This window comes from Heptranchias perlo, chromosome 32 (assembly GCF_035084215.1).
Source record: "Heptranchias perlo isolate sHepPer1 chromosome 32, sHepPer1.hap1, whole genome shotgun sequence".
NCBI lineage: Eukaryota > Metazoa > Chordata > Chondrichthyes > Hexanchiformes > Hexanchidae > Heptranchias > Heptranchias perlo.
In genome coordinates, this window is record NC_090356.1 from 13,117,842 (window position 1) to 13,139,832 (window position 21,991).

The following is a 21,991-nucleotide window of genomic DNA, read 5'->3' on the forward strand; positions in this document are numbered from 1 at the left end:
TCCCCGATTTTACGAGCCCCAACACACCGTCTCGGCCATCCTAAAATTGACCCCCAAGTGTTCCTATCTAAAATAAATCATATTACCCATAGCCTGTATCCCTCTCCTGTTTCTCTGTGTCCTCTGTGCACTTCTCAATAGTTTCATCTCACCAAAATACTCTCACTTAAGGTGCAGGTGAGAAGCAGTGAAAAAGTGCAGAACCCTGGGAAACATGGAGAGCAACAGAGAAACTGGTGAAAAGGGAATCATCTTGGAGCCAGCAAATGTAGGTTTTATAGGTTAGCTAGCCTCCTAGCTGAGAACGATGCACTGTGCTTTGCTAGAATCTGAGAACAGTAGCGTGTAGCAGAAGTGGCAAAATGCCACCCTTTGAGCTCCCTATTAAAGCGTTTTTTGAAGTCGAAATACTTAAAAGAAATATAGAACCATAAAAATTTATGGCACAGAAGAAGGCCATTCAACCCATTGTGTCTATGCTGGCCGAAAAAGAGCTATCCAGCCTAATCCCACTTTCCGGCTCTTGGTCCGTATCCTTGTAGGTTACGTCACTTCAAGTGCACATCCAAGTACTATTTAAATGCGATGAGGGTTTCTGCCTCTACCACCCTTTCAGGCAGAGTTCCAGACGCCCACCACCCTCTGGGTGAAAAAATTTCTCCTCAACTCCCCTCTAATCCTTCTACCAATTACTTTAAATCTATGGCCCCTGGTTATTGACCTCTCTGCTAAGGGAAATAGGTCCTCCCTATCCACTATATCTAGGCCCTTCATAATTTTATACACCTCAATTAAATTTCCCCTCAGCCTCCTCTGTTCCAAGGAAAACAACCCCAGCCTATTCAATCTATCCTCATAGCTAAAATTCTCCAGTCCTGGCAACATCCTCATAAATCTCCTCTGTATCCTCTCTGGTGCAATCACATCTTTCCTGTAATGTGGTGACCAGAACTGTACGCAGTACTCTAGCTGTGGCCTAACTAGTGTTTTATACAGTTCTAGCATAACCTCCCAGCTCTTATATGCTATGCCTCGGCTAATAAAGGAAAGTATCCCATATGCCTTCTTAACCACCTTATTTACCTGTCCTGCTACCTTCAGGGATCTGTGGACATGCACTGCGAGGTCCCTCTGTTCCTCTATACTTCACAGTATCCTCCCATTTACTGTGTATTCCCTTGCCTTGTTTGCCCTCCCCAAATGCATTACCTCACACTTCTCCGGATTGAATTCCATTTGCCACTTTTCTGCCCACCTGACCAGTCCATTAATATCTTCCTGCAGTCTACAGCTTTCTACCTCACTGTCAACCACACGGCAAATTTTTGTATCATCTGCAAATTTCTTAATCATGCCCCCTACTTTTAAGACTAAATCATTGATATATACTACAAAAAGCAAGGGACCTAGTACTTAGCCTTACAGAACCCCACTGGAAACAGCCTTCCAATCACAAAAACAGCCGTTGACCATTACCCTTTGCTTCCTGCCACCGAGCCAATTTTGGATTCAACTTGCCACTTTCCCTTGGATCCCATGGGCTTTTACTTTACTGACCAGTCTGCCATGTGGGACCTTGTCAAAAGCCTGGCTAAAATCCATTTAGACAACTTCAAACGCACTACTCTCATCAACCCTCCTTATTACCTTCTCAAAAAGTTCAATCAAGTTAGTTAGACACGACCGTCCCTTAACAAATCCATGCTGACTGTATATAACCAAAGGGAGAATCCCAGTGTTGAATCATGAAAATATATTGATATTTCTTTAATTAGGTTTCTTATAATTTCATGCAGGGGACATTTCACAGTGATTATTGGAGTATCTGACTGAGTAGTAGAACTATGTAAATCTTTGTGCTAATCACTTTTCCCAGATATCAGGAGATGGTCCGAGTTCCATTCAATGCAGAAAAACTGAACACGGTGGCTGTAATTGTACATGTTTCACTTGTGACAATATTGATTGACATTTCCATGGACTACATACGTGGTTGGTGTGAAGAACGCAAACTGCCATTTTCAGGTATGCAGTTTATTCAGTACGTTCAGAAAGACTATTTGCTGTATGTTTTTACACAGTTGTTTTTGAATAATTGTGTTCAATAAAATTAGTATTCCATTTTTGATCATGTTCCACGTCTCTTCTACATCCCGTTCATCAGTTATTGCAGGTACAATGTGCCTCTGTACATCATCTTTGTACTTGTTTTTGAAGTCAGCTTCTTTCAATTCCTCCAGATCCCAGATTTTTGTTTTAAATGCCTTTCCAGCAGCTCTCACTCTCAACCTTACTTATGCCAAAACTAATTTAGGATCAGAGCCGACATCGGCCGCAAAGGACACTGGATTTCCATCTTCTAATCACATTGATGAAATCAATCATATTTCTTGTCTGCCCATCAGGTGACAACCAAGTCCACTTTTATTGTGGCTTTCTTTGATAGAAAAGTGTGTTCGCCACATTCAGATTGTTACTTAGGCAGAACGAAAGTAACTGTTCTCATATTTTATTTTCCGCACCAAATCCAAACTTTCTTATAGCTCCATCCGATACAATCTAGTTAGATCCCAGTTCACGTTGATGTCTCCCATTATCAACAACATGTCTTGTCTTGGAGCTTCTTCTGTTAACATTTGGACATCTTTACAGAAGTTATCTATCGCTTCATCAGATGCGACTGTTGTTGGTGCATATACATGAATGATTGTGACTGCTCCAATTTTTACTCTGAATCTACCCATTAACATATGTGGGGATATGAGATTGAAAGACATGAGTGCTTGACTTGCAGCTGGTTTTAATGCTAATACTACTCCTGATGCATACCATCTTCCTTTCCGGACATTAAAAGCCTGTGTCCATCATAGTGAAACTCACCTTTACCAAAAAAAACCAAAGAAAGCTTAAAGCGAACATGAAGCAGATCCCAATATGAGACCAGAATACAACAGGTTAACTAAAGAAATAATGCTTAAAGCTGAGAGATGAGAACAACTGGATTAACAACCAGTGCAAAGAAGCAGAAGATAACGCCAAAAGAAAGAAATACAGGGACGTTGCCTTTCATCTTACACACGGTACCTTTCATGGCCCTACATACAGAGGTCCATGGAACAAAATGCTAAGGAAGCACTGGATAGAGTAACTTGTCACAGAAAGGGATACAGATGACTAGCAGCCAGACTAGTTCAAAACTGACAACAATAGAGTGAATTCATTCAGCCCCAATGTTGCTGCTGAGCTGACAGATGGGAATTTAGTAGAAGCAGTTCGGTAAATCATTTATACTTCAATCAAATTAGAAATAACATTTTTCAAGTATTTACTGAAGAATTTAATTTTGTACATTACAAATTGAAAGGTATATTTAATTTAAATAAATTAGAGCATTATATGCTCGTACATTAATCTAATACACACATGTCATGTGGAAACTCCAGGTTTGGACATCTTTGCTAAACTAACTCATTTTCTACAACATTCATTAGAAAAAGGAATGTAGCTGTAAGGCTGCCATAGGAGCATGTTTAGTTAGCAAATGGCATGCTTTACAATGCAATGATGACTTTAACCCTGCCCGCCCGATGGAAACCGGGTGGGCAGGCAGTCAAAGTCAACCGGGGAAACTCGCCTGCCGATGTTCCACTGTCTCGTGCAGGCTTCAATTTTAACCACCTCTTCTGACCAGGCAAGAAGGACACCCATTGGAAACTGGTGGGGTCCTTCTTTAAAGATGCAAATGATGTTATTGGTGCCCCACTACTATTTTAACCATGGGACTGAGGTGGAAGTGGTTATGACTTTTCTGCTGCCCGACATTGCACCCCTGCCTACTGCCCAGCTGTTGGTTCCTGCTGGTTTCGGGCAAGAAACTGTCCGGAGGCATACAGATGAGCCATACGCTGCTGAGGTCAGGACGGTTGCCACCCACCTCAGCCCTCGCCTACCTGATTCCTGCCCCAAGTTGAAATCGGGGGCTGATGCTTTACAACGTGTGTCATGGTTTGAAAAATGTGGCATCATCTCCACCTTTCCTGACTTATGAAATAGTTACCAGAAATTTCTAATATTTTTGTTATAATTAATGATAGTGGAGTTTCTCAGCAAAAGCATATTAATGCTTTTGTTTTGCAAAGGTCAGCATTGAGTCGGTAGAATTTATGATTCTGTTAAATACCATGCAGGTCTCTTGCATGGAACAACAGCTGCAAAGTGGAACCATTTTTCTGCACTGTAATCTTGTGGATGGAAGAGCAGTTATTATACTCAGTTCCTGTTCCTGAATTTTTTTGCTGATGGGACAATTTCTTATTTTGTTTAATGTATCTTGTAGATTTTTGTATATTTTAGGTTATTAGAGGAAGGGCCATGGTGGTAGGTAGGGTGTTCCAAGATTTTGACTCAGCAGTGATGAAGGAATGTCAATAGATGTACAGTTCTGGATAGTGTGTAACTTGGAGAGAAGCTTAGAGTTGATGGTATTCCCATGATATTGCTGCTGTTACCCTTCTTGATGGTAGAAGTCACAAGGCTGGAAAGTGCTTTTTGTAGCAAGCATAGTGAGTTGCTGCAGTGCATATGGGAGCATAATTCAAGACTTGGGTGTTCTTGAGCTTTATAGGTTGAAGAGGAAATAAATATTTGGCATGAAAGAGGAAACAAGACTTTTTGAAGGCAACTTTTGCAGTTGTCATGAAGGCATTCCATTGGGGATCAAAGGAAATAATGACCCAAAATTTGCAGAAGCTGGGCATCTCGAGATGTGTCCTGTTTGTTAGATTTTTTTTTACCGCACCCTTTAGCTTGAAAAACTTTTGCGTTGCAAGTTGCTGTAAATGCAAGCTGATCAGGGCGTGGCGAGGTCAGCAGGCCATCTGGGACCTTGGTGAACGACAGGACCAACAGTCTATCTCCTTAACCAATGAGATTTAAGGATAGAGAAAGAAACAGAGGAATGACGGTGAAGGAGATAGGTTGAATTAGAGTCAAATTAGATACAGAAAGAGAAATAAAGAAAGGGAAAGAAAGATTGGATTATGAGAGAGAGAAAAAAAGGAGAAAATTTTAAACCTCTAGGAACAATTTGCTACCTACAGGAATGAGACGCCACAGTTTTAATTGTTCCTTTTCTGGGCCGGAGCAGTTGACTGGTATTGCAGGAACATAAATCTCGTCATTAAAAGGGTCCTTACATTGTTTAGTACCAGCCGTAACTTACTGCGTTTTAACAGCGCAAATGCAGGAATTTCTTGAAACTTACAGGGAGGTTGACGGCGAGCTTCCGTTTTCAGGTGGTGGAGTGGCGCAAACCATCCAGCAATTTGTGGCGATTCGCAATTCATGAGGTATTTCTTCCTCACCACAAATTGCTGGGCTATTTACACACTAATAATGGCGTGCGCATTAAACTCACCTTTATTTTCCCAGTAAATTCTGGCCAATAAAGTTAAAAATGTGAAAAGATGAAGCACAACTAAGTTGGGATAGGTGGCAATTGTTGGTTGGGGCATCTGGGACCTTGGTTGGACTTTTAAGAGACACCAAGAAATTGTCTTTGAAAGATCAAAAGAAGCAAGATCTCCATTGGTTCCAGCTAAAGGCATGCAGGAGATCAATATATAGTGATTGATCCATAATGCTGCAAAAGGGATAAAGGTGACATGCACTGAAGATGTAGGACCTGAGGGAAGCTGAATGTAGAATTGATTGCCAGCAAAATAGTGGATCGGTTTGGATGATGAGTCGAATAGGTTGTTAATCTGGAGAATGAACAGAATGGGAGAGGGAACAGAGCTCTGGTGAACTCCTGAATTGATGGAAGAAAAGTCAGAGGATGAGCCAAGCTATCAACTATAGTGCAATTCAAGCAATTTAAAAGGAAACTACTTACCATGAATACACCTTTGGAGGAAGATTATGTAGTAGCTTGTTTAGAAAGGCAGTGGGTCAGACCCATATTAAAGGCACTGGAAATATCCACGGCGATGTCAGATGAGTGTGTAGCATGCGCAAGAAGATCACTGTTGAAACAACCATGGTAGTTAGAAAGGTAAAAAGGACACTTTAATCGGGGACAGGATGAGCAAAAACAAATTTCCTAGGTGAAGGAAAGTTGGCCTGGGTGTAGCAGGGACTTAGGAAATAGCAAAGAATTGCTGAGTCCTGAGACATGTATCTTGAGGTCTGGACTAATAATCCAGAGAATGTGTGTTCAAATCCCACCATCGCAGTTTGAGAATTTGAATTTTTTTTAAAAATTGGAAATATAAAGCTAGTATCAGTAAAAGTGAAAAACATACATATAAATCCTGCAGATTCCTTCCAGAAATGTATTTACATTATTCTTACATTATCAGGTACCAGAAAAGGAGAGATCAAAAAGGTAGGAATACATTATATTCAATCATTCTATTACCAGTGAATGTAGCATTTTACCCATGGTTCAAATGATTCAAGTCAGATGAATCTATTGTTATTAAAAATGTTTTCCTTATAATTATATGAAACAACTTGATTTAGCCAACAGACAAAAGCTCCCTGGTAATGAGTTTTACATCCTTTCAATTACTAAGATCAGCAGATTTACTTAAAAATTTTATGTACAAGTGTACAAGTCTACCTGCCGCCCCCTCCCCCACTCCGATCCACCAGGGTAGGGGAAGGTAGACAGCCTAGGTCTATGACTGCTATTGTCTTTTGTTGTAAATTAATTTAACAGAAGTACTCTCTCGCTGTCTCCATTCCTTCATTTAGTTAAGTTTATGATTTTAGGTGCTACTTTTTAACATAGATGATAGATTACTGATGCTGTCTGAAAACTAGCAGGCTATATATCAACTCCATACTGTGTGCACATCATCTGAGGCTGTTAGACTTAGATACTTGGGACTAAAGTGTCCAATGGCATTGTAGAAAGGGGATCCACTGTTGGTGTGGGAACCACAGTCTTTAAACAAATCCATGACATCATTAAAAATATTTTTTTACAAATTTTGAGTAATTAATGTAGGGAAGTATATATGCTATTTATTTACACTTCCTTTAAGCCATTGCCTTCTTGTTAGTTTTTTATCATTCCTTTCAACCATTCGCTTTGTTTAACTTGTTAGCTGTTACACAATTGAATTCCTTCTTAGTAGAATTGGGAATTTTAGCCAGTTATGCTGCTAGTTTAAATATATTGCTGCAATATCTGATTGTCACAGCACAGGTTTAATGTAGTAAGCAGAGAAGTTGTCATCAGCATGATGTCACCAAACTGGGGACCCACTCTGCCCATATCTGCCTATGTAATTAAAACACCTGAATCTAGAAATGTCCATAGCTTATGGCTATTCTAGCAGGATAACTGAGGGCCCTGATCCCCGAATAAGAGTATGACCCTTTTAAGAAACTGCCCCTTTAAGAGGAGGGGTATTGTCCTTTTAAGGATCCTCACCTTTGAGGTTGGAATGAATGGAGAACTTCCCCAGTCAGGTGAGAGTAAAAGGGTGAGGCACAAGAGAAACTGGGCTGAAACAGGGCTCCCTGAGCAGAGCCCCTGAAGAGGAAGCTGGAAGGCAGCTGGGGCTTTGGGACCGTGGGACCTGAAAGAAGCTGATGAGCTGAAAGGCAGTTGAGAGCAGCTGCAGACAGCTGAAAGAGCCTGGGACTGGGAAAATATACTAGGCATTGCCAACGGTACTGTTGTGTGACTGTGTGGAGTGAATTAAAAGAGAAGTGTTTTGAAGTACGAATTGGTCAAGGACTATCGTTAATCGTATGAAGAAGATTACAAGAAGGTAGGACCCTCAAAGAGGGAAAGAAAGAGACCAACCCAATATGGAGAAAACGCTTGAGGAAATGTTATGAGCTCGAGAGGACCAATCGGTTCCTGATCCTTGATGCCCAGCAAGAATCCCAGGGTAAAGGGTATGTGGTGCTGAATCACCGGGAACAACGTGCGGTGTACGATAAACAAGGTACTTGTGGATAAAGAAGCCGATGTCCTAAAACAGAATCATGATGGGGGACGAGTTCTGGGAACTGCTCTGTGGAAAAATCACGGTGGCTGACATTAAGGCGTTTAAGGATAAGTACAATCACAAAATCACTGACGGTACCGTAGTGGAGGCCAGTAGAGTGAGCTGAGGAAGGAACTTCCTGGAATTTTTCAGGAGACTCCCGCCCATTCTGAGGAGATGCGGAAGTCCAGAAAGGGTCGCAGTGGAAGGTCTAGGAAGTCCATTCCTAACCAAAACAGTCGTGGCTTTCCCCAGGATGAGGGAGTGATCAGTGACATGTGGCTATTTGGTAAGTCAGGAGGAAAACGGCCTGGATTAGGTCCTCAAATTGCAGGCCGAACTGGAAGACACCGCCGGAGGTCTGGGGATGGCCAAGTCCAAAGCCATCAAACTGGCCAAGGAGGTGTGAAGTTTGGAGTCCCACCTAAAGGACACCCAGGAGCTGCGCCAGGAGGAGAAAGAGAAGAGGCTGAAGCTGGAGCGGCAGGTGGTCTCCCTGCAGGCTCAGTTGACGAACGACGAGAAGAGACGGGCGCTGGTTAGATAAGTCCACGAGCTACATGAGGAGCTCGAGAGCCTCAATAAGCAGCACCAGGCCAAGATGGAGAACTGATGAGCTCCGAGGACTAAGTGAGCAAGAGTATGCACAAGCTGGAGAAGGCGAAGCGAGCTCTGGAGCAGCAGGTAGAGGGGATGAGGACCCGCCTGGTGGAGCAGGCTGACGAGCTGCAGGGCATTGAGGATGCCAAGCTCCACCTGTTTGCCAACATGCAGGCCACAAAGGCACTTCACAAGAAAGAGAAAAGCCAGCTAACAGTGACCGTCGCCAGCAGTCAGTCCACGATATCGTGGATCAGAAGGAGCTGCTCGAGCAAGCTGCGTGGGTTCAGGAGGAGCCTGAATAATGGGCAGGTACTCAAACTGGCAAGATGTGACTAGTGGTATCCCACGGGGATCTGTGTTGGGGCCTTAACTATTCACTGTATTAATGACTTTAGATGACTGGATGGAGAGCCACATATCCAAGTTTGCCGATGACACAAAGATAGGCAGCATTGTAAGCAGTGTAGATGGAAGCATAAAATTCCAGAGAGATTAATAGATTAAACTGTGGCAAGAGGATCTCAATGTAGGCAAGAGGATTTCAATGTAGGCAAGTGTGAGGTCATCCACTGTGGACCTAAAAAGGATAGATCAGAGTACTTTCTAAATGGTGAAAAGCTCAAAACAGTGGAGGTCCAAAGAGACTTAGGGGTCCATGTAAATAGATCATTAAAATGTCATAGACAGGTACAGAAAATAATCAAAAATGCTAATGGTATGCTGGCCTTTATATCTAGAGGACTAAAATACAAGGCGATAAAAGTTATGCTACAGCTATACAAAGCCCTGTTAGACCATACCTGGAATACTGTGTTCAATTCTGGGCACTGCACCTTAGGAAGGATATATTGGCCTTGGAGGGAGTGCAGCATAGATTTACTAGAATGATACCTGGACTCCAAGGGTTAAATTACGAGGCGAGATTACACAAACAGGGGTTGTATTCCCTAGAGTTCAGAAGATTGAGGGATAATTTGATCAAAGTTTTCAAGCTATTAAGGGGAACTGATGGGGTGGATAGAGAGAAACTATATCTGCTGGTTGGGGAGTCTAGGCCAAGGGACATAGTCTAAAAATTAGAGCCAGAACTTTCAGGAGTGAAGTTAGGAAACACTTCTACATGCAAAGGGTGGTGGAAGTTTGGAATTATATTCCGCAAATGCTAGTTGATGCTGGCTCGGTAGTTAATTTTAAATCTGAGATTGATAGATATTTTAGCTAACTAAAGGTATTAAGGGATATGGGGCTAAGGCGGGTATATGGAGTTAGGTCACAGATCCGCCATGATCTCATTGAATGGTTGAACAGACTCATAGGGCTAAATGGCCTATTCCTGTTCCTATGAAAGGCTGACTGGGCAGCTCGACACGTTGAACGTGGAGATCGTGAAGCTCCACAACTCCTTGATGCAAAAGGAAGTGGAGCTGGAGGAGGAGAAGAAACTGAGGTATCAGCTGGCAGAAGACTCGCAAAGTAAAGAGCAGGAGGCCCAGCAAGTTGTCCTTGACCTCCGCTGGAAGTGGGAGACCCTCGAGAAAGTCCTGAGGACCAAAGAGGACGTGATGCTCAGTTTTGAGAGAGAGGTGGAAGCCAAAAAAGAGAGTAAGTTCCAACAAGTGGCTGCGCTGAAGGAAGAGGCGGAAAGGATGTGCAATGAGAAGGCTTCTGTTATGCAGTATGAGACATTGAAGGAAGCTGAACTAGAGATGCTCACTAAACAGATTCAGGTTATGGAAGGTAATCAGATGGGCATTGAAGACCTAGAGAGACAACGAGAGAGAGAGGAACCAGCTGGCGCAGGAGGTGCAACTGTTGGACACCGTGATTGCAGAGCTGACCTCAAAACAGAGGCTCCAGTTCACTTGCGAAACCTACTAGCAGACCCATGTTAAAGAAGTTTTAGCTCTTCAAAGGAAGCAAGAGGTGACTGAAGGTCAAAGGAGGCAATCCATGGATAAACAGGTGGAAAGATCTGCAAAACTGCAGGGTGATCTTTCCAATGCACTGACGATGGTCAAGGAGATTGAAGGCAACTTGGAAGAGTACAGGAACAAGTTGGCCGGTCTTGAGAGTACTCGGAATTACAAGACCCAGCAGGTGCAACTTGATTTCCGGCAGGTGACTATCGGAGGGCTGGAAAAAGAGATGAAGAGGCTTCGTAAGGAGGTTGCATTTTGGAAGGAGAAGTTTAATGTTGCTGGACAAAGAGGTTCAGAGGGAAAGGACCATCAAGGAGTTGAAGGGGCAAGTTATTGCAAAGACTAGCGTCTGTGGAGACAGAGATTCTAGAGCTAAGTGCTGTAGATCAGGTTCTACAACCCGCTGTGCCTGATGCAGGGGTTGTACAAGGACCAGTGTTAGAAACTGCAGCTGCCATTACAGAGGCTGCAATTGAAGGCAAGTTGGCTGAATACAAAATAAAGAAGGTGGTAACAGAAATAGTTGGGACTGTTTGTAGGACTTCCGGGTTTTTCATCCCAGTCAGCGCAGCTGGAAGGAATCAAAGCGGAAACCCAAACGGATCTCAGACAAGAAACCAATATGGTGGTACTTCAACATTGTAAAAATACTGAAAAGGCACCAAAGGAGGATGAAATGGAGGTAGCTAATGGAGCAACCGATAAACCTGTAATCAGGTTGGAGTCTCATTGAGATTGGGCCTCCACTAAATCTTCAATTGAAGAGTGCAAAGAAGAATCAGCACCCCAGAAGTCAAATAAGGACCAGGGGAAGTAAGATTCCTCTGGGGGAAGAGGAACAAAGCTCGAGGGTAAAACCTGCAGGAGAGTCAAATACACCAAATCGACAGGCGGGCGCGAATCACAGGAATCAAGTGGAGTGAGGGACGGTCGCTTTAAATCGGAGGACGAAGCCAAATGTTCACGGTCAGAAAAAGCGATGCAGTCGCTCATCATCCTGCAAAGTGTGGCTGAGGAGCAGCTGGCGTTGGAGCGGTTAATGAAAAACCCCGAGAAACGAGTTCCAATCTCTGAGAAACCTAAGGAATGGGATCCTTAGCCAACACCAGGGTTTGTTCGCGATCTTATGGGATCGAATACCGGTGTGGGCAGTGGAGAGTTCCACACCGACCGACCCTGATGTTGAAGGGAGCACGTTGTGGGCTGTGGGGGAAGAAGAGAGAGAGAGAGAGTGTCCAAACATGTAACAGCAATAGAGGTTATTAAGCAGTGGAAAGAGAACGCAGAATAGTCGTTTACTGAGGCTATCATGTCCTTTCGCAAAAAGGTGGTTGCACCAGAAATGCACGGCGACGGACACAAGCGGGAAAACCCAGCGTGAGGGTTACATGGGCGGCACGGACTTGGTGAAATGATTGAGAAGGCCATTGTTGGGCATGGAGCCAAGTTGGCTCGGGAATACGGTGTGCCTTCTCCAGGGCATACTACCTCACGGCGCAGTCCAATGGCTCTATGCTGGGTTGGGGGGGCGGGGGGGAAATGCGTAGCAGGGTACCTGAGGACCCTGATCGCTGAATAAGGATATAGCCCTTTTGAGAAACCTTTTTAAGAAGTAATTGAGGCTGGAATGGGTTAGGGCCTTCCCCAGTCAGGTGAGAGTAAATGGGCGAGGCACAAGAGCAACTGGGCTGAAATAGGGTCCACTGAGCAGAGCCCATGAAGAGGAAGCTGGAAGGTAGCTGGGGCTGGCCTGGGCTCTGAGACCTGAAAGAAGCTGATGAGCTGAAAGGCAGCTGCGGACAGCTGAAAGAGCCTGGGACGGGAAAGTGTACTAAGCATTGCCAAAGATACTGTAGTGTGACTTTGTGTGGAGTGAATTAAAAGAAGTGTTTTGAAGTGTGAATTGGTCAAGGACTATCGTTTGTCATATGAAGAAGGTTACAAGACGGTAGGACTCTGCGACACTGGTAAAATCACTTCAAAGTGTCACACATACTAAGTATATTCTAAAAATACCTGTCTCAAATAACCACTACCTGTTAAATTAACCATGCAGATTCACTCACCTAAGTAAGGAAAACCTACCAATCGCAAACAAGTAGCCCACACAAATCAAATTGCTTAGCTTTTTTTTTCAAAGCTAGCAATCTGGAATCAGCAACTGCCACAAAACAATCTGTTAAATTGTTCAAACAGTCTTTTTTGATTTTCCAGTGGTCATGTTGTTTTCTCTGAACCAATTTTTATGTACCTAAAATGATTCAATTTATATAGTCAACTCCTGTCAATTCAAAGCCGTGCTGGATGTAAAAAAATTTCAAATTACCAAGTAATTTTTTTTCACACAGATGGTCAGCAGAAACTTAAGTATCTGCTGACCATCTGTGTGAAATAAAATCTTAATTCTTTTAGTGGTAATCCTGAATTTGTGCCTCCTTTTAACTGACTGTTCTGTAGGCTCTGTGCAAAATAAAATGTAAGTTTTTTTTAAAAATTGTACACAGTGCTGTCTCAAGTGATATCGTTTTTTTAAAAAAAAAGTTTTTTGCAGTTGCATGATTGCTTTTTCATCCTTTTTTTAATCAAGGTAATTGTTACCTTGTACTCTCAATTTTTAAAAAACTTTTTAATGGTATGTAAATATTGTAGAATCTCATGGTTTTCTTCTGAGCACTTAATATTTCAGTACTGTAATATTTGAAAGCAAACTAACTTTATTTAAGGATTAAGAATTATTTGAACTAAGCATGGACGTTCATATTTGTAAGTTAACCTTCTAAATAAGAAAGAAATCCTGTTATAAAAATCAGCAGGAAGAGTTGTGCCAAATGCTCCTTCTGAAAGTGTTTCATTCTCACTGATGGTTAGAATTGGTGGCTGTGGAGAATTCCACAGGTCAGGCTATCCTACTCTATATTGAAGGAAGACTAGTATGGAGTTGCAATCTTGTCTGGGAGGGAAAAATAGGATTCAAAGTAAAATATAACCATAAAAATGCATGACAGTTCTCTTCTTATTTCAATATAGATTTGTTTAATTCTGTCACTGGTTATTCACTCTGCGGGCTGTTGTGGTTCAGGAGAGTATAACATTCAGGGAGAGTGCTGTTCAATGTGTCCACCGGGTAAGTGATGGCCTCTATTTTGAACAATCGGCACCACCACACAAACATGTACTAATTTTCTTTAACTTTCAAAAGTGATAATGTTATGGTTTTATTAATATAATATAAAAAATGCACCGTGAATAAATGTTCTTTTATTAGTGCCAGTTGCCTTCTCATTTGAGACGTGTGGGTCCCCTTTCACCTCAATAATATTATTTAAGGTATGTTAAATATTTCTGTAAAGAATTTGTTTCTATTAAGTATACTGATGACTAATTCTTCTGAGGATTTAAAGCTCTCATTTAATAGTTTTTTTTCAATTATGCTTTTTGGTGACAAATTTTTGTAAAACTGTTTAATTTTACCAGGATATACTTTGGCATATTCATTTTCAGGTTTCTTGACAAATCATAAATAATAGTAAGCTCTGTGGAAGATGCTCTCTGATTTCACATTTCAGTACTCCTGTTAACATATTAAAACAATTTTTGTACATTTATAGAATTGTTTGTAGATATTAAATAAAATGTGTTTTTGAAGAATGTCAGTGCTAAGATGGCTATTTGTGCTGTTTGGATTTATAATCAGTCATTTTAATTGCTCATTTTACAGTCTCAAGATACACAATCTGCACAGCCCTGCCTAGTTCCAATCCAGGTCTTGTAACTCCATCTAATGGCAACCAAGAGATTTTCAGTTGGTAGCATTCAAAGGCATTTCTAATATTAAGTCTCTATGTAATATTTTTACATGATAACTGAGGCTAGTTAGGCCAAATTAACACAGTTTAATTAGAATTTTCATTTGAGAGCCCGGGAGGAATTGGAGATTATTTCCAATCTAGAGAACATGTTGATGTAGTAGAAGTTACTTTGGTTGCTGAATGTCCTGTAGCAGGGTGACTGAGGGCCGGTATGTCAGCTGTAGGTCGATGAGGGTCCTGATCCCCGAATAAGGGTATGGCCATTTAGGAAACCTCATTTTTAAAAGGCAATTAAGGCTAGAGTGGATGGAGACCTTCCACAGCCAGTTTAGAATAAAATTGAGTGACGCAAGAGAAACCAGCCCCAGAACAGACCCCTGAACAGGAAGCTGGAAGGCAGTTGGCCTGAGCTCTGAGACCTGAAAGAAGCTTATTATCTGACCGGCAGTTGCAGACAGCTGAAAGAGCCATGGATGTGGGCAAGAGTGTGCATGAGCTGGAGAAAGCAAAGCGGGTGCTGGAGCAGCAGGTGGAGGAGCTGGAGGATGAGCTGTAGGGCACAGAGGACGCCAAGCTCCGCCTGGAGGTCCACCTGCAGGCCACAAAGGCCTTCTCCAAGAGGAGAATAGCCAGCAAATGTTGACCGATGCCAGCCTTCAGCAGTCAGTACACAAGATGGCTGATCAGAAGCAGCGGCTCGAGCAACCTGTATGGCTTCAGGAGGAAAGGCTGACCGGACAGCTCGACACGTTGAATGTGTAGATCATGAAACTCCACAACTCCTTGATGCAAAAGGACGTGGAGCTGGAGGAGGAGAAGAAACGGAGGTATCAACTGCCGGAAGACTTGCAAAGAGCAGGTGACCCATCAAGCTGTTCTCGATCTCCACTTGGAGTTGGAGACCCTCGAGGAAGCCATGAGGGCCAAAGAGGACGCGCTCCTCACTTTCAAGAGAGAGAGATAGAAGCCAAAGAGAGAACAAGTGGCCACAGTAAAGGAAAAGTCGGAAAGGATGTGCAGTGAGAAGGCTTCTGTTGTTATGCAGTACGAGACGTTGAAGGCTGCGAAGGAGGCTGAACTAGAGATGCTCACTAACAGATTCAGACTTTGAAAGATAATCAGATGGGCAATGAGAGAGAGTGAGAGCGAGTCCAGTCAGCTTGCGAAAGCTGCAGGCTGACCCATGTTGAAGAGGTTGTAGTTTTTCAAATGAAGCAAGAGGTGACTGAAGTTCAAAAGAAGCAATCCATCAATGAACAAGTGGAAAGATCTGCAAACAATGGCAGAGAGGCTCTGGAAATTATAGATCAAGACCCAAGTATTGGAGGACTATGTGAAGAAACCGTGGCAACCGTCCTACCTGAAGTTGTAAAGAAGGTGGAAACAAATAGTTGAGGCCATTTGGGATGACAAAGCGGAAGTCCTGCAATCAGTGCAGCTGGAAGGAATCAAAGTGGAAACCCAAATGGATCTCATTCACGAAACAGACATGGTGGTAGCAAATGGAGCAACCGATTAACCCGTAATGAAGGAGGTTGGAGACTCCGGGAGATTGGACCTCCACTAAACTTCAATTGAAGAGTGCAAAGAAGAATCAGCACCCTGGAGGTCAAATAAGGAGCAGTGAAAGAGGAACAAGGATTCCTCTGGGGGAAGAGGAACAAAGCGCAAGGGTAAAACCCACAGGTGCACCAGATGGACCAAATCAAGGGGTAGGCACCAACCGCAGGAATCAAGTGGAGCGAGGGGCGGTTGCTTCAAGATGGAGGACAAAGCCAAACGCTCGTGGTCGGAAAAGGAGCACAGTCCCTCGTCATCCTGCAAAGCATGGCCGAGGAGCAGCAGCTGGAGTTAGAGCGGTTAAGAAGAAACCCTGTGAAATAGGTTCCAATCTCTGAGAAACCCATGGAATGTGATCCTTGGTCACCACCAGGGTTTGTCTGCGATCTTACAGGATCGAGTGCCGTTGCGGGCAGTGGAGAGTTATGCATCTACAGATACCTATGTCGAAGGGAGTACATGGGGAAGGAATTCCAGGAAAAACTCAAAAGATGTAACAGCAACAAAGGTTGTTAAGCAGTGGAAAGAGAAAAAGAAGAAACCTTCTCCAGCCCAGAAAACAGTTCAACTAGATACTTCTTTGCTCAGCCCTATTTTCGATGGTCCATTGCCTGAGCCTACTGAAAGCACTAGGTTGTCTGATGGGATCTGGCCACCAGCAGTTTTTCAAGAGTGCATTGGAAAAGAGAGCAAGTTTTAGGAGTCTTTTACTGAAGAGGCAACTGAAATAGTTTCGGCAGTCTTACAGTTGATTGAAACCCTGGTGACGACTACAAAGGGTTACCCTATATGGGAGGAAAGAGTCCTGGTAACCAGACAAAACCAGGAGGTGCTGCAGCAGACGGCTAAAAAGGTGAAGCAATCGGTAGGACTGATCATGTCCTTTCGCGAAATGGTGGCTGCACCAGAAATGCAAGGTGACTGACAGGAGCGAGAGCTAGAAATTTCCACGAGAAAAAACCTGGCGTGAGGACTCCTGTGAAACGGAATGCCAGAGTCGGCATGAAAAGGAAAAGCTGAAAACTCGGAAGCTGCGTCAATGGCCTTTTGAAATAGCCGAAGGGACTGAGCATGGGACATGTGAACACTGGCGGCACGAACTTGGTGAAATGATTGAGAAGGCAATTATTGAGCATGGAATGGAGTCGGCTCAGGGGAATGCCGGTGCTCTCTCCAAAGCATACTGCCTCGCGGCATAGGCCATTAGAGCCATTGGCTCTATGCTGGGGGGGAGGATGTAACAGAGTGACTGAGGGCTGTTATGTCCGTCATAGGCTAATGAGGGCCCTGATCCCTGAATAAGGGACCCTTTAAGAAACCTCACCATTAAAAGGTAACTGAGGCTGGAGTGGGTGGACACCTTCTCCAGCCAGTTGAGAATAAACGGTCGAGGCACAAGGGAAACTAGCCCTGAATAAGAAGCTGGAAGGCAGCTGGGGCGGGCTTGGGCTCTGAGACCTGAAAGAAGCGGATGAGCTGCAAGGCAGCTGAGGCCAGCTGAAAGAGCCTGGGAGTGGCCAAAGGTACTGTAGTGGGACTTTGTGTATGAATAAAAAGAAAAGTGTTTTGAAGTGCAAATTGGTCACGGTCTATCGTTTGACGTACGAAGAAGGTTACGAGATGACATAACATTAAACTCAGCAAGAATTAGGCAATGTGCTAGTTTATGATGAGACTGCAACCTGATGTAACTTTTGGATCGGGCAATGGAAGTTGCTGAATAGCCAAATATATGGGATGCTTGTTTGTTAAAATGGTATAAATGAGGACTACAAAGCAAAACTCAGTTAGGAACTTTAGCTACCTTCAGGGAGAGTTACCGTGAATGGCTGGACAGGCAATAGCGCACGATTCCCGTTGAGTTCTTTACTTGTGACTTTTGTACATGTAGGACTGGCATGTACTGCTGTTTATGTAGTCTTAGAAGATGAATGTTTTGAAACATTAATCGTCAATTGTCGGACATATTACTATCTCTAGCATCCACTTATTTCTTCTTCACTTGAACGAAAAGAAAGACTTGCATTTATATAACGCCTTTCACGACCTCAGAACATCCCAAAGCGCTTTACAATCAATTAAGTATTTTTTGAAGTGTACTTACAATTGTAATGTAGGAAACGCAACAGCCAATTTGCGCACAGCAAGCTCCCACAAACAGCAATGTGATAATGACCAGTTAATTTTTTTTTAGTGGCATTAAAAGAATATGGATTATCTAAAATTAAAAGAAATTAGGATCAAAAGTATTAAAAGAATAAAGATTATAGAATGAATGAATAAAGCCACTTGTAAACATTGCCAAAAATAATGGGGGTGATTGTAGGAGGCATTGGCAGGGCGGGGGCGGCTCCGAAAATTGGGGGAAGCCGGCTTCAATCACCGACTTCCGAGTTTCCCAGGGACCCACCTGTGTGCGCGCGGGTGACCCGAAAACGGAAGATGACAGTTAAAGAGTCAAATGTACCTGATTGAGGTACTTAAGGCACTTTACCTGTGACAGATTAGGTTATAGTCCAACAAATTTATTTTAAAATCACAAACTTTCGGAGATTATCCCCTGACGAAGGGGATAATCTCCAAAAGCTTGTGATTTTAAAATAAATTTGTTGGACTATAACCTGGTGTTGTAAGATTCCTTACATTTGTCCACCCCAGTCCATCACCGGCATCTCCACATCATGTGACAGATTAAGTAGTTAGAAAGATTTTTAACTTACCTGGACAGCTTGCCCACACTTCTGATTCATGCCTGGTGAAACCAGGTGTGACGGGCTGGATCAGGAAACAAGAAACTAAATTTTTAAATAACCATGTAAGGAAGTGAAAACACGAAACAAACCTACCTTTGCACCCTGCTCCCCTGCTCTGATGCCCGATGTCTCCCGCTGCCAATGTCCCCCTCCTTCCCCCCCCCCCCCCCCCCCGGTCTTCCAGTCCAGCGCTGGATCTTCCATTCTCCAGGCCCCCCCCCGGTCTTTTGTTCCAGCGCCGGATGTAGTCTCGCTCGCTCTCTTTCTCGCGCCCCCCCCCCCCCCCCCTCACGTTGCAGCTCCTGACGGCAGCCAGCCTGTTACAGGGGAGGACGTTAATCATCAGCAATCGACACGCGATTGCGTAGGAAACGGTAAGTTTTGTTCATGCGGGTTTACCATGCGCACCTTCACACACCCCCGGTACCCACCCACCCACCCACCCCTGCTGCCGACAGGGCGCCATTGTAAAATCGAGCCCGATGTGTCTGTATGCTGTAGGAATGGACAGGAAGATTCAAGCTAGAACCCATGAAGATATGGTGTACATATAATTTTAATTACGCTGCCTGGCAATGAAACAGTTAAAACTAAAATGATAGAACCTGTGCTTAGCTTAGCCACTATAAACCTAAATAATGTCTTTAAAAGAATTGTTGAGATAAACTGCTAACGGTCGACCAGCTTTATCTTAATCACTGTAGCTCTGGACAATAGCTATGTCTTAAAGAAATTAGCCTGTTGAGATAAGCTGATCTTCCAGTCTAAACTCATCCAACTGACAATAATAAATCAACCTTATCTTCCTTGACTTCGCTATGTTGGAAAAACAACCTCCCATTTCAGGGCTCCAGTGCATAGGTCGGGCTTATACTGATTACAAGACCAGTATAAGTACAGGTCAGTATAAGAGGTCAGTAGTAGAGGTAAAGCAACACAGGATGACGGTCGGGTTACAACTCTACTCAAGAAGGGAACGGGTTATATCGTTCTGTTCTTATAACTATTGCTCGAGCATTGTAATTGCCTTTAATATGTGTTTGGTTTGATCACCTCAATAAAGAATCTCGTCACAGCCCATAAGACGTCAGAGTTGGATATATTACAAATCTGGCGACCACGGCAGGACCCTGAGGGGTTCAAACACTCCGGCCAGTCAAGGATCGCAACCTACCATCGGGGGTAGGAAACCATTTTGCGACAGGACGGGAGCGGAGGAGCATTAGCATCTTCCGATAGTAATAGTAACCATAATGGCGCTTGTGAGAAGCTGTCCAAAAGAAACTGAGTGATGTGGCCGGTAGTGAGAAATTGATTCCCCATTTGACAGGGATGGATGAGCCGTTTGAGGTGGAGTCGAGTAACTTAGAGATTTTAGTTAAGGAGAAAAAACTAAAGTTTGTGTGTGCAATTCGATTAATGAATTACGGCCCACTTCAGTGCACAGAAATGTGAGGAGAAGATAAAGTTTTGAGAGGAAGAGACGGATTCCGAGGAGGAAATAAAGAACCACACAGACACGAAGGTGTGTTTTATTTGTCGTGAGAAGGAAGATGCACTGGTCACAAAGAACATGGTTCCTGGAGAGCCGGTGTACAGCGAGAAGAGGATAGGTGTGGAGGAAGCAGAGATGAAGATAGAGTACAAAGCATGTAACCCTTTCAGATTGAAGCTTGCGGCTGCAATCCTTGGTGGCATCGACCAGATTCACATCAAACCGGGAGCCAAAGTGTTGTATTTGGGAGCTGCATCCAGCACCACCATTTCACACATGTCAGATATTGTAAGACCTGATGGGTTGGTTTACGCCGTGGAGTGCTCACAGGTCTGGCCATGATCTCGTCAAGATGGCGAGAAAGCGAACGAGTATCAGTCAGAAAGGGGATGAAATCTGGGACTCGATGGCAACAGTCACTGACAGAACTGATTCAAAGAGGAAAACAGACCAACAGGAATATCTTGTTCAAGCAAGGTGCAATGGTGCTGTGTTTACAAGCAGACCAGATGACGGGTTAGTGGCTCAGCCTGCCCACCAAATTGTATATACAAATGTACGTTGTGAGATTGTTCCAGTTATTGTTGATTTAAGCAATGTAACACTTCCGTGAAGCTTATGTGTTGTAACTATTCTGAACCTTCTCTGTTCTAAGGAGAACAACCCCAGTTTAGAAACATAGAAAATAGGAGCAAGAGTAGTCTCTCCACATAACTGAAATCCCTCATCCCTGGTATCATTCTAGTAAATCTCTTCTGCACCCTCTCTAAGGCCTTAACATCCTTCCTAAAGTGTGGTGCCCAGAATTGAATACAATACTCCAGCTGAGGCCTAACTAGTGTTTTATAAAGGTTTAGCATAACTTCCTTGCTTTTGTACTCTATGCCTCTATTTATAAAGTCCTAGATCCCAAATGCTTTTTTAACAGCCTTCTCAATTTGTCCTGCCACCTTCAAAAATGTGTGTACATACACCCCCAGGTCTCTCTGTTCCTGCACCCCCTTTAAAATTGTACCATTTAGTTTATATTGCCTCTCCTCATTCTTCCTACCAAAATATATCACTTCACACTTCTCTGCATTAAATTTCATCTGTCATATGTCTGCCCATTTCACCAGTCTGTCTATGTCCCCCTGAAGTCGGTTACTATCCTCCACATTATTTACTACATTTCTGAGTTTCATGAATTCTGCAGACTTTGAAATTGTATCCTGTAAACCCAAGTCCAGGTCATTAATATATATCAAAAAGAGCAGTGGTCCCAATACCGATACCTGGGGAACACCACTGTACGCTTCCCTCCAGTCTGAAAAACAACCAGTCGCCACTACTCTCTGCCTTCTGTCCCTTAGCCAATTTTGTTTTCCATTTAATCCCATGCACTTTAATTTTACTTACAAGTCCATTATATGGTACTTTATCAAATGCCTTTTGAAAATCCATATACACAACATCAACCGCACTACCCTCATCAACCCTCTCCATTACGTCATCAAAGAACACAATCAAGTTCTTTTTGCCACTTTGTACAGGCTTCTGAGGGGGCTGGCCAGAGGGCACTTATGTGCTGCTATCCTAAGAGATATTTGATGAGCGCATCCCTGCCACGTCATGGGCACTGGACACTGGCTTGGTGTGGCCACTAATCAGTGGAAAAGCAGACCAAATGTTACTAATCAGAATGTTAAAATCCTAAGAACTACTTGTCTGTATCCAAGTCCCAATAGCTTGAATGCCAGAAAAGACAGCCGTCTCTCCAATATGATGCCTCACGCCTCTAGGGCAGCAGTCTGAGCATCCCACAAGGAAGCAAGGACTACTCTTAGAGTGGGGTGTTCACTGCAGA

The 21,991-nt window shown here is 43.4% G+C and overlaps 1 protein-coding gene across 4 annotated transcripts in view; it reads left to right on the top strand.

The window, feature by feature from the left end:
* LOC137301031 (tumor necrosis factor receptor superfamily member 5-like) overlaps nucleotides 1–21,991 on the top strand; it is a 49,087-nt gene that overhangs the window by 8,499 nt on the left and 18,597 nt on the right. For 3 of the 4 annotated variants that reach the window (XM_067970387.1, XM_067970388.1, XM_067970391.1), the window contains exons 4-6: nucleotides 1,877–2,025; nucleotides 6,360–6,385; nucleotides 13,556–13,652. In XM_067970387.1, the coding sequence (XP_067826488.1) occupies nucleotides 1,877–2,025; nucleotides 6,360–6,385; nucleotides 13,556–13,652 (272 nt within the window). The remainder of the gene's footprint in view (nucleotides 1–1,876; nucleotides 2,026–6,359; nucleotides 6,386–13,555; nucleotides 13,653–21,991) is intronic. The other variant, XM_067970390.1, reaches the window with a different exon arrangement.